This window comes from Diadema antillarum, unplaced genomic scaffold (genome assembly GCF_040938485.1).
Source record: "Diadema antillarum isolate AM-2024a unplaced genomic scaffold, OU_Dant_1.0 seq00000886_RagTag, whole genome shotgun sequence".
NCBI classification, from domain to species: Eukaryota; Metazoa; Echinodermata; class Echinoidea; order Diadematoida; family Diadematidae; genus Diadema; species Diadema antillarum.
In genome coordinates this window covers 416,628-430,280 of record NW_027271750.1, presented here as the reverse complement: position 1 = coordinate 430,280, position 13,653 = coordinate 416,628, and the positions used below count along the sequence as shown (strand labels likewise).

Sequence of the window (13,653 nt, the reverse complement as noted above, 5' to 3'; positions counted from 1 at the left end):
GTATAGGTTTGAAAGGGCATCCACAACAAAAGTACCACCACCACACCCCCCCCCCCCCCCCCCATTTGCATGTCTTTCGAAATGACGACGACCCATGTTACCAATATGGGAAAGCTGGCCTCAGGCTGGCCACGGGGAGGCTGTGATTAGGTGTAAAGGAGCCCATCAAAACCTGGACTAGTGTCAGGCTGTCCCCCAGCTTTTTAAACCACTATTGGCCACCATATCACTTGTTCCATGTTCTTGCAGTCATTGAATGTTTTATATCTGACCATCCTGCTTTATGATTATACAAAGGGGAAGAAACAAAAGAAAGGGCAAAAGAGAAAGACGTGCATGCTATTAACATATAGCCTCTTCCCTGATCTGTTGAAACCCTGCCTGCATTTGTCCCATGCCTGTATTTTTGTGTTGTGTTTTGTCATTATTGTGGTACTCAGTGAAACACTGTTGGCTGTGTTTATCTGGGCGAATTTTTATGAGAGATGGATTCGTATGAATGTGAAACATTTGTGCTCAAATTGAGTGGTATTACATGTAGGGATCGTTGCTCTATTCTGAAAAGAAACTTGTAGTCTGTACTGAAACATATCAAAATGATCAATGATAGTTATGGAGTTAAATTCCACTTACCGGTGGTATGTGGTGTGGTGGTAGCTGCCTTGGTATCATTAGGCCTATCTTCATCAGACTGAAATTTCAACATAATGCGCTATAATGTGGTTAGGAAATTAGCCAGATGTCAAATTAACCGGCTATTTGTGCAATGAAGATGCTAATAGGCTATCAATTGATTGGGAAAATTTCAGAAAAAAAACCCCACGAGGTCTGGTTCATGAAATAGCATGCTTATTTGTTAATTAGCAAACTATTTGAGTTGTGCCTCCATCAGCCTGAAATCTTCTCGATTCTGAAATTTTCGCGATCCCATCATACTGAGGAAACCGCTTTTGAACCGCACGCTGAGCTGATGAGCCGAGCAATGATGCACAGTACGCATTCATTAATTGTGGGCTAGTTATTTCCCAAGCGGGCTGTTTCCGAGCCAATGGAGATGCACATCCATAATATCGGGCTACTTTTCCAAACCACAAAATGGCCCGCTAGTTTGAATTTCGGTCTGACGAAGACACGCCTCCTGAGTGACTCCATTACTAGTCTTGCGATTGTATCATCCCCGGTCATAATTGACCCACAACACTTTAGAACATTCACATACATCTACCTGATAAATGATACCAATATTTAGGGGGAAAAGATATGACATTTGAGAATTCAAGGGGTAGTGGCTACCACTAAGCTCATAAGATCCACTCTAGTAGGAATTAATACGGATGTTTAGTTTCTGCTTTCTTCCCCCCCCCCTTTTCTTCATTTCTTTATGTATGAAACCTTTTTTTTTTCAGTTATTGTAATATTTGGTCTCTCTCTCTTTCTCCCATTCGTACATAACCAGTAAAATGTGTTATTTGGTTAGTGTGTTTGTTGGTAAATTGTTAATATTTTGTTCTTGAATGGAAACTTTACATTGCTTGTTTCTGAATTTCCTGCTTTTATATTTTGCTTTCAGCCATTTCATGTACATGTACATTAATTACACTGTACTATACCTACAGTTTGTCTTACACTAGTGCACTGAATGGTCCATCTTATGCATATAATTGTGTCATGAAAAGATATTTTGTAGGTTTGTGTCTAATTTTTTTTTTAATCAATGTGCTTTTAATGTACACATTTCATTGTCAATCTCAGTGATTCTGCTGAATGTGAAACATTTCTATTCGTAATCCAGAACCCTTTGACACCACACAGATTTGTTGCATGAATGCTGCAGCATATCTACATGTAGATCTTTTTCTGTTGATTTTTTAACCATCTGTTTTCCAGTGTCATAGCAGTCACCTTTGTTTTTAATTTCTGCATATATTTGCTACATATGTATTCATGCTTGGGGTATCTACTCAGTCTATAGTCTTCGGTTTTGACTGCACTAACTTTACCCAACAGAGTTTGAAATGTAGTTTGCCATTCACTGTAAGTAGTACTTTCACCTCCCAATTTTTAGATAAGTGCTCTAAAATCATGATTTATTAAATCTTCCAAACAGATAAATGTGACCTATTGACAAAAATCATGATTTATTGAATCTTCCAAACAGATAAATGTGACTTGTTGACAAGAACAGAATTGCAGGTGTTGGGATGATAATGTTTAAACATGGCAGCTCCCATAGGTGCTTGAGAAAGAGTAGCAAGTTGTGATGGAGAGTGAGGGAATAAATATATGACTTGCCTTCAGACAATCAGAATCACAGAATGTTGGGGAATTCTGTAAGATTACACTTTATAGCTGCAAGTAATCATAACATGTTCAAGCATTGAGTTGTGGACAGGGGGACTAAAGCAAAGCTGAATAAAAACAACTAAAAAAATTGTCCATATATATGTGACATCATGAAATGTCATAGTCTTCTCTTCCAGCAGTAGTTGCACCAAAACTATAATAGTGGGGCAGATATGTGAAAAAGATGCTCACATCCGGCGGAAAGTATGAAATTTTGCATATAGGGATATTTTGAGGCGCTGATTTCAAAAATTGCCTGATCCAAGAGATCTGGCCAAGGGGTCGGCCGCCATTTTGAATTCCAATATGGCCGCCGTCAAAGATCCCTATCTTCAGTTCTGAATGACATTAGCCATTGGAATTTCATATATTAAAGCGTGGTGATATGATGACTTCAGTAACAGACTTATTTGATATGTCTGACAAGCTGCACGGCAGCCAATTTGAATTTTTATACATATTTGCCATGTTGGAGTGTTGAAAATCTCTATCTCGGGTTTGTAAATTAGGCTACCTGATTAAGCGCGCGTTTGTAACTGATAGAGTGCGCGCTGCTGTATTTACATTGTGACGTCAGTGAAAGGTGCATTATGCTTCCTTTTTGCTGCACTTTTTGACATGCCCGTGAATGTTAGTCGTGATGTTTGTCTTCGTAGCCACATTGGAATTCAAAATAGCAGACATTGCGTTTGTCAGACACATCACATCAGTTAATATTTTGACTCAGTATGTTAAAATACTTGTTTACACCTAATTTCAGGGTCACTCACCACTTAGAAATCGAGATAGGGATTTCGAATATTTCGTCGAGGCGGCCATATTGGAATTCAAAATGGCGGCCATTCGATGTTTGTCAGACACTCCAAATCAATCTGTCATCAAATTCAATGTGTCAAAACGCTCATGTGTACCAAATTTTGGTGCCACAGGTCATTCAGAACTGAAGATAGGGATCTTCGAATTTGTTTTGTGATAGCGGCCATATTGGAATTCAAAATGGCGGCCGACCCCGTGGTCAGATCTTTTGGATCCGGCAATATTTGAAATCAGCGCCCCAAAATACCCCTATATGCAAAATTTCATACTTTCCGCTGGATGTGAGCATTTCGACAAATTTTTGCTACATATCTGCCCTACTATAAGATTCATAACTTTCGAACAGATTCTTCAATTTTCCTCAAACTTCACTGACATCTTCTACAGAAATCGCTGTATTCACTCAATTCACATACTTCTACTTTGGTTTCATTTCCCTTTAACTCTGTCATTAACATGGGCGACCTCATTGTATATATTAATATCAGAACATTTTGAGATCCTGGTTGTTTGGGGATCAATCACATCTTGCCCCGCTCACTTTAACGAAAGCTTTGTGACAAGCCAAGATACGAGGATTTACAAAATGACAATTTGGTTATTATCAAGAAGATGAAACGCCACCGCAGATTTGTCAATATGACTTACTTACTGCCCATTATGCCATAGGCACATAAGGCAGTTTGTCAGCATGAGGGGTAAGGTAATTTAACATGTGGTTACCCCCTGGGGTTGAACCCCAAAGTTAATTTATGGACAACAGATGGGCCTTGATCTTGAGCAATGCCGTGCTGTCATGTGACTCAGTGGGGATTTTGGTTTGGTTATGGGAAAGAAAACGTGTGAGAATTCCCCCTCCAGGTTCTTGAAGGAGGACACAATTTATATATAATCACATTTGTCTGCTTGGTGGAAAAACCCTTCAAATCATTTTTTAAAAAGTCAACTTCATTGAGGTTCTTCAGATATGCAGTGTATGGGGCAGTATGCTCTCCCTCTATTCAACCAGAAAGGACATACATGAAGATATGAGACAAACAAATTGTATAAATCTGGTGATTTTAAAGCAGAACCTGGTGATTCAAAGAAAGCCCCAATCTGTAATAGCACACCATGATCATTTTGTAAATTTCTATCTTTCCTTGAAAGATAAATCTGTAAGTCCCATCACATATCTGAATTCATGCAGAACTTGTCCTGAATATATGGAGAAATAGACTTTTTTGCCATTCTTATCAATGTCCATTTAATGAAAACATTTCTGATGAATTCACACTCATATAATGATTTTCTTTGTCAGATTCTGTTTGTTTGTTTTTTTGCAATTTTGAGGGAGTAAAGTGGCTATTTAATTGTTTTCAGGTCAGAAGATTGCAATCTAGTTTTGCAGCCCACTATGTACTGTTCAGATTGATATCTTAGAATGTGTTGTTTCAGTTACATGAGTTTATGTTTCAATAATATCATCATTCACAGGAAATCAGTTCAGAGATTTAACATGGCATTGATTTCTTCAGTCACTATCAAGGAAAGTGATGCTTTAGCTTTAGCGATTTCTAACTTATTGTACAATTGCCTTTCCCGATTCCAGCTGCTAATTGCCCTAGTACCAGAATATGATGGATGGATGCTGATACCATGTTAACTCTCTCAGTGCCAGGGACTTGGGACAGTGCGGTGTATAGCACTATGGGGGTTTTCTGTGCCAATCAGCACTCAAAGCACACAGGGGAATAAAACTGGTCACTCCCGCTTCCCATGATATGGATGTCAATGCTTGCATATATGTGCCAGAGCTTGCATTATATTATGTGTGCCACTAGAGGCTGAACTTGATCGATCACACTCATGCATGCAAATTAGATGATGTCATATTTTTATAGCTCTTCCCCCATCATCACATGTCTTGTGTCTTTGTCTCTCTTTTCTCTTTTTTGTTTCCTATCCCCCTCTCCTCTTGTCTGTTGCCCCGAAAGGTGGATGGTAAGATCCCTCCCAGACTAAAGAAGGAGGCGCATGATATAGTGCTAGACTTCATCCGTTCCAGGCCGCCCCTCAGACCTGTAAGTAATGGCGTGTGATTGCTCTAACTTCACCAATATTTAATGTAGATCTGATGAGGGGAGTATACTAAGTATTCATGGCAAAGTCTAAAAAGAAAAAGGATTAAAGGGAAAGGTTGAATGATAATTTTTTTTTTGTATTGCTGTTTTGTATTCATTCCTGTTTTTATTTGGTTTGGGAATTGTTTTGTATTTTGTTCACACAACACTTGTCTGTACAGTAAAATTCAGGTTTATTAGATTGTGGGAGTGGGGGGGGGGGGGAAGTGTTCATAAAGGGATGAATAAGATAATATATCATCAATTCAGACATTTGCAGAACTGAAACACAGCCAGTGTATGCACCCCAGAAATTCTTGTGATAGATTTGTAGTATGTGTTAACATTCCACATAATACTATTTGAATAGCACTTCATGATTATGCATTTTGCCAGGCAGCTCAACTCATACAAATGTCAAACCTTATTAGGATGCAAAGTGTGTCCAATGATAATGTCAGGTGTAAACAAAAAGTCTTCTGAAGAAAATAAACCCAATAAAGAGATTGAGAAGGAGGAGTGAAGCTCTGGGAGTTGTTTAAAATCCTGCCATGCATCCTGAATTTGACTCAACTCTTTTTAGATATTTCGTGTCATGGAAATTGCAAAGAAAATCTACAGGGCTCAGCAGTGTCCTTGTTCAATGATGCAAGATGCTTGGACCTATTCTTCGCTATCCGTCATATTTGTACTCTTTGTGAAAGAAAAAAAAAAGTGCATATTTCCTGTATAAATCAATGAATGTGAGTAATGTGCTTGTTCATGTGTACACTTTGGTATGTCAAAAGTGTATATGTCGTAGAATCCTGACACCCTATTCTCGAAGAAGGAGATGTGTTTAACTAGATATTCCAAGTCTTCATTTTGCAATGTGTTTTGTTGTTGTCTTTGTGGCAATTAGATGCATACCAAAGTCTTTGTGTTTAGATATTTTATATGTTACCCTTGATATTAAACTTTGTTCTGACAAGTTTGCTAGCATGCATTTAAAAGACTCATGGAGTAATCTCACAGTCACACAATGTTAGCTTCTTTGCTACTCACAGTTAAATATGATGGAACCCCCAATTTAATCCTTTGCTCTGATTGTTCTGTAGATTCTTTCGTTTTTTATCTCTTTTCTGTTTTGCATTCTGTTTTGGAGATTACTTGATAATTATTTTCAGTAAATTTGATTCATTCATATAAAAAAAACGATACATGATATAAACCGTCCAGCAAAAGAAAAATGCTATAAAACCTGAAATTTTTGCTTGCATTTTAATTTCACAAATTTTGTAACAGCCAAGATTTGTGAAAATCAAATGCATGCAAAAGTTCTTGTCTACACACTATATGCATTGGGTGCCAGTGGCAATTAGTAGCAGTTTGTGAAGATTTCATGCAGTGAAAAGGTTGTTGGCTCCAGTTGACAAAAATTTCATGCCATGAATATTTCTAGTGTTACAGTAGTATCTTCTCAATTGACCTGGAGGTTCATTTGAGATTCCCTTAAAAAAAAAATCACGTTGGATACCATTTTTCAGGAGCAGCAGTTTATAGTTTGCCTTGATAGAAACTGCCGGCTTAATTCAATGCTGAAATTTCGTATCATTATATCAATCAGTCATTATAAAATAGCATTTATTATCTTTTAGTAAAATTGACAGCTTTCTTTGGAACACCAATGTCATGATAACTTTCCCAGATTTTGTCAATCATGTTTTGTCTTTAGGGTAACCACATTCCGTTACCAATATATATAGGTCAGAACAGCATAACACAGTCACCAGTAATTATTGTCATAGTGCTAATAATGGGCAGAGTAAATACTCATTACTTGAAGTGGATAAAGATGTATATTAATAGCTGGTACTGTGTCTGCTGCCCTGATGTAGGTTGTCTGTATTTGCTTTTAAGAGAAAAATCAATGAAAACACTGTAAAAAAAAGTTAAGATTAGGAATCATTTGTTAACATATCATTTTCTATTTATTCTGATTTCCTTGATAGGTACTGCAGTACTTCATGTATTGTAACATCCATGTTTTAAAGGGATGGTATAGTTTTGGTTCAGATAGGGATGCAGGCTCCCAACTTTTTTTGTGTGTGTGTGTGTGTTTGTGAGATAATGAGAAACCTCTTATGAAATGTGAAAGAACATGCAATTCATAGAGGAATTCACAGTTTATTTGATGAAAATTGGTCTTGAAATGGCTGAGATATCCAAAAAAGCAATCCTAATAAAATGTGACAGGCCACAACTTTGTTTTACCTTATTTTTGGATATCTCAGTCATTTTAAAACCGATTTTCATCAAATAAAATTTCAAAACGTTCAAAGCTGAATCCTCACCTCAACCAGTTGCTATACAGTCCCTTTAAATTAACTTGGTTTTGCAGATGAGTTCTTATTTGACAAGCAGGTTTTTTTTTCTGCTTTTGCTGAAATCTTATTTCCTCTGCTGAATAAAAACAGGTACCAAGAGACAATCCCCGCTCTGCACCGATCAAAAAACCAAGTATACATGAACGACTCATGGACGAGATTCGCTCCAAACCTGCTCTCAAGCCCGCACCAATCATACACAAGCAAGGTAAGCACTTGTATAATGCTCTTGTAATGTTGCTCACATCTTCTGAGTGTTGTCATGAATGTGAATAGGTAGCCAATGAATTGTTGGCAGACACTATTGTAAAACAATTTGCATGCTAATGCAGCTTACTGAGGAACACAAATTTTGGGGTGAAGCTTGATTAGTAGTAGAATAGGACACATGGGGGCAGGGTATTCGAATGAAAGAGTACATTGCACTCTGTGGTATTTTGATATTCATTCAATAGCCTTGTCTCAGGAAATGCCCATAATCTCAGTATTATGCATTGAGTCTATCCAGGCTGCTGTTGCCCTAGCATATTTGAGGACAAATATCTGACTCATTTTCATATTTAAACAAAAAAGCAGAGAGAGAGAAAAAACAAAACAAAACAAAACATGTGTACACACCCAAATCATAGTCTACTAAGAAAGGTGTATGTATGCACACAATTTTAGGTTTACAGAGGCTTCTGTAAAATAGTAAACCTATTGCCTCCCAACAAGAGTAGACGCAGCCATTGTCATAAAAGGTGCTTTCAACATATCAAGTGTAGAAAGATGAGTTGCAATTGAGAAACCCAGATCAGATATCAAAATGTTTGTGCAGCAACTTGAAAAATGGTAGACAATCTTCTCTCTTCCATATGGTATAACTGTCAGTACAAATTCTGGAACATGTTGCCATCATACCAGTTCTATACAATTTTACAATCATAAAATTTTAAGGATCTTGATCTGTCATATCCAATGTAGGTAGCCATCATTCACCAAGCTAAGTGGGGGGGGGGGGGGGGGGGGGGGGGCTTCAACAAACAGAAATCAACTTTTGTATGTGTTTTCACATGGTGGCTCTAAAAGTGAACATGTACTGTAAAATTGGTTTCTTTCGCGTGCAGATACTTTCGCAAATTTCCATCGGTGCCGACTTTTTCGCGTGTTTTTAAATTTGCGGTCGGCAAAATCTGTGAAGTTACAGTCAGCAAAAAAACTGTTTTATTTTGCACATGAAAACCCAAACTATAATCCAATTACTCTTTAATTTATTGAATAGAAATTAAAATTAAATGCAGGCTTACCTGAAATCCCGTCTCTCGAGTACTAGTAGTACATTGCGCGGTATCGCTGTGTGTGCGTTGACCATCAATACACTCAATGCGCGGAATCTTCGTGTGTGCATGTGCGCAATAGTGTTGTAGCAAGCGGCGAGTTCAAAACATTTCCTTGCGTGGTTAATTTCGCGCGACTTTTCAAAACATTTTCGCGTGATGTTAAATTCGCGGTTCAACCTCAAAGCACGAGAAGCGCGAAAATAAAACCACCGCGAAAGAAACCACTTTTACAGTATTAGCATGCTGTACATTGATAATTGTTATGATAATCATACTTTAGACTGATGGTTACTAAATTGGACATGATTGTCTTGAAGTTTAAAAAATAAAATGTTATTGAACTGGATGTGTGAAGTGAAAGTTAAAAATGAAATTCACTGTGAACTGGAACAATGCGATATACCCTTCAGCATTGTAACGCTTGATATTCTGATATTATCATGCTGTTTTTGTATGGGATTTGATCTTGGCGTACAATACCAGATTTCCAAACTAATTTTCATGCTAGGATGTAAATATGCAGAATGACCTATGTCGGATTGTAGCTTTTGCTGTGTATTCTTACATCTCATTATGTAATAGAAGGTGAAAATGTTCTATTGATTACCTCTGCCAAGGAGGTTATTTTTTTTTTTTTGGCATTGGTTTGTTTGTTTGTTTGCAAAATAACTTATAAGTTATGAATGGATTTGGATGAAATTTTCAGGAAAAGTTGATAATGATAAGTTGATAAGGAGCACTTAAAATTTTGGTAGTGATCCATACCTCCTTCTTGATTCAGGATTTTTTTTGTCTTTAATTGTTTGTAAAGGATTCTATATCATTGGGAAATAGGGTAATTTTCACCATATGGGTAGAAATGACCTGCTTGGTGGAGATCTGTGCTCTCCGAGTGTTGTTGTCGTTTTTTTAAGTTTCTTTTTGGTTGGATTGCTTGCATTGTGAAGACATTTGTTAAGTTATTCTCCATTTGAAATTTTCGTGACCTGAAGTGACTGATGAGAGACAACTAACAAATAAGTGATTGTAACCATCTGACTAGCTGGATACGGTATATTCCCATATCCCATAGAATGCCCCCCCCCCCCCCCCCCCCCCCCCCCCTTTATGATGTTGTTTTGGTGTTCCACTATGCCGTGTGGTTTTTGTGTCAAGCAAATGGCAATGAGTCAATGCAGAAAATAATTGACATCCACAATCATGGAACCAAAGAGAGTCTTCTCCAAAAATGTGTCTTTCGGTGAAGACGAGTTAAGTGGCAACGTTTTCGCACTTCATAAAATACACACACAGGAAGCGACTCGCAAAAAAATCACACCTTTACAGTAATGAAAGCCAACACGTAATGTGCATGTGAATTGGCATATTCTGTAGGATTTTGATGAAGGATTTATTAAAACTCTGATGTATGCAGTGTTGCAAAATCTCACCCATTCCATGTGCAACTGTGAAATCTGTAAAAATGATGATGAAGTCTTATTCTAAGTGAAAACTGAAAACTGAAGGGCCTCTTTTTTCCATTTAATGCCCCCCCCCCCAAAAAAAAAAAAAAATCGATAGAAATGGTTCAATTTTTTTTTCCAGATGCAGATATACAATATGGCATACTATATACAACAAGTGTTTTATTTGATTTTCTTGCCACCAAGGCTAATACTTTACATATTTTCCTCATCAAAATCAGGAACCCCAAGGACCAAGAAATAATACACCTCTTCTCTCCCTGAATAAATGAGTGAAAACAATGTGCAAGTATATTTTTCGTCAGTTTGAGGGAGTGAGAAATAGTCTGTAGATGCCAGATTTCCACAATACGGGAACCAGAAATCTCTCATGCATCATTTGAAAGTAATCTAGATAAATAGGGGGATCATACAAGGATGTTACACACATACACTGCAATGCAACTCTTCCTAAAAGGAAATTGAGAAAGAGGATTGACCTTGAAAGTTTCTTGGGGTAAAAGAGAGATTATTTAGTAATTATAAGAAGATATTAAAGACAAAAGAATGAGAAGTATGCATCCCGTAGGGGTGAGGGTGAAAGCTTTTGAATCAAAACAACATCTTGTAATGTAAATGTATCAGTTCCAGTTTTTCACGCTGACCTTTTCTCAATTCATACTATTCCAATGACATAGCAGTAAGATCAATTTTGTGCATCTTTTGTTTTCATTGAGTACAGCATGCAAGCTGGCTGTTTTGAGGTGGCCACATGAAGCCATGATACAATTGTACACATTTTTCTTTAATCATGTGCATGCCAATTATGCAAATATGACAATGCTAGTTTAAGGGCCAAATGATACTTTTCATTAAGAGTCATGCGTGCCTAGTATCCTGTGAGTCCTCAAATGATATCCACGTGCCTGGAAGGGTAGCAACAGATGTGGTAGTGTGGCAGTAAAAGTCTTCCAAGATTCTGCATTTCTGCCAAATCATGGAGCTTTTAGAACGGATTATCTGTGACTTTCTCCACTGGATGTTTTAGTTTTCTTTTTTTCTCTTTTTTCGAGGGAGGAAGGATTTCAATTTGGTCAGATTATCCCTACATTTTGGTCACCCATGGTTAGATTTCTCCCTCGAGATTCTAATCTCTAAGTAGGCCCGTCACCCTTTTTTACGGGATAGTGACTGTGCATGGTGTGTGTTTAAATCTGTCAAGTCCCCGTAAAGCGGTGATTAAGCCGTATCCTTTCTCTTCGGTCTGCCTTCCCCTCCTCCCCACCCAGTATTTCATTTTTAGCGCTTCAAGGGGAAAAGAGAGAGGTCTGCTTGATAGCTAGTATCCAAAAACTTCACCTTCGAATGTCATGATGGCACTCCTGAGAATAAGCCATCCTTTGAGGAGAAGATAGAACGAGGGAAGATCTTTGACACTGTGTCTATAAAGTAAGGAGTCTTTACATGGGTTCCAGCTTATTGTTTTCTTGCAGTATCCTTCTCCCATCCACAAAAGGAAGTCGCTTCAGTGTCCTTTCCGCTGGGAAATCAGCTTTGAGTTTGAGATAGACTACTCCAAGGGGCAGCTAGGGCTGTGTGGGAGGGAGACTTTTCCTTCGTCCACTGTCCCAGCTGTGGAAACCTGCCTATGCAGCTGTCATTGGAAGGATGCTGTTACCGTATTTTTCCTTCTCGAGATTCATATCAGCTGATTGTCCAAGCAGATGGCTCTTTGGTGATGCTTGCGTGCAAGTGATACTGCAGGTTTTGTACAACAGCAGATGTGCCAGACTTTATTTGGATGTGACTATAGATACAGGAAGAGGTGGTTTTTGCCTGGCAATAAGCAGCAAGAAAAATATGTTATGTGTTCCGAAGGAGTCGTTTAATGGATAGGCCTATATACCTTACATTCACCATTTTCTTGTCGTTGGTCAACTCTTTGTAGCAGATAACAGTGAGCCTGGGAGCCTACAACCGTTTTCTTGTTGTTAGCCATTGTAGCAGATAGAGTACGCCTGGGAATATTTTGAGTCCTGCTAGCCTGTGACTGTTAGGCAAGGCATAGAAAGTAATTTTGTGACTGACCACGGTCCTTGCTTGGATCATCTGTACACTATCACTATGATGTCTGTTGGGCAACACTCTTTCAACAACACTCAAGACGTCGCCGACCACACAGATTACTTTTCGGCCCTTGACGCGTCATCCCTGGGCCTGGTGGAAGCCTTTGGACACACGTCCCTCCCCCACCACTGGCCGGGCCCCTCCGGTCAGTTCCACTGCGGTCTGTTTCCTCCTCACACCTCTGTCCCCCTCGTCTCCTTCCCAGACCCCGTCCAGCAGAGCAAGCGCCGGCTGGGCAGCTACCTCTCCGAGCACTCCGAGTCCGGGGAGGAGGAAGACCTGGGCAGCATAGACCTGGACTCGCCCCAACTCCCCAGGAAGGTTCTTAAAGCAGAATTCACATTGGATTGGTCTGAAGAGGTGAGTTGTATATTGAACATGCTAGCCAACTTCTGGTTAATACTTGAATGAAGTGCTGTGAGGGTGGAAACTACTGTAAAAGTGGATATTTTCACCTGAGTAATTTTTCACACTCGGTCAGGTATTAATAAAGATGAATTTTGTGTATTTCTAATTCCACAGAATCTGGACACTAACTACTGAAACATATAGCATGCAAATATATTTGTAAGTTTTTATTTTTTCGCACTAGCTTCTGGTTCCATGAAATGTGTGAAAATTTCCACACCGCAAAAATGTCTACTTTTATAACATCACAGGATTGTTGGTTTTGTTGTTGTTGTCGTTGTTGTTGCTCTGGACCCCAAATTCAGTGAGTTTATACTTCTTCAAAACTTCATAGATATGAGAGTTTTTCATGATTATGACCGTGAAAATTTAAAGTCTGTTATTGTCCTTGAAAAGTCTGTAAATCTCAGCTTTTTGACATATGAACTCTGAAAAGTAAGTAACTTTAAGGTTTCCTGCAGTCGTAATTTGTCCAAATATAAGCATATATTGCAATTATATGTAAGTAATGGTATGCAAATTACACACAATACAAATACTCTTTTATCAGCAAGAATTGATTGACTTTGCTGAATCTGCTCTTCAAGGGATTTTACCAAAACAGGCTTTGATAAGAGCGTTTTCTGTGCACAATGATTGTTTTCATTGAGCTAAGTTCAGCTAGCTATGAAATACTATTTATGTAAATAGCATTTTTCTGTATCCAGGGTACTGTAGCAGAGGCAAGTTA

General features: G+C 38.4%; 1 protein-coding gene across 1 annotated transcript in view; it reads left to right on the top strand.

Annotated features, from left to right (window-relative positions):
• LOC139740819 (protein spire homolog 1-like) overlaps nucleotides 1-13,653 on the top strand; it is an 82,460-nt gene that overhangs the window by 52,145 nt on the left and 16,662 nt on the right. The window contains exons 7-9 of the mRNA XM_071651391.1: nucleotides 5,136-5,222; nucleotides 7,718-7,835; nucleotides 12,721-12,875. Coding sequence (XP_071507492.1) covers nucleotides 5,136-5,222; nucleotides 7,718-7,835; nucleotides 12,721-12,875 — 360 coding nt within the window. The remainder of the gene's footprint in view (nucleotides 1-5,135; nucleotides 5,223-7,717; nucleotides 7,836-12,720; nucleotides 12,876-13,653) is intronic.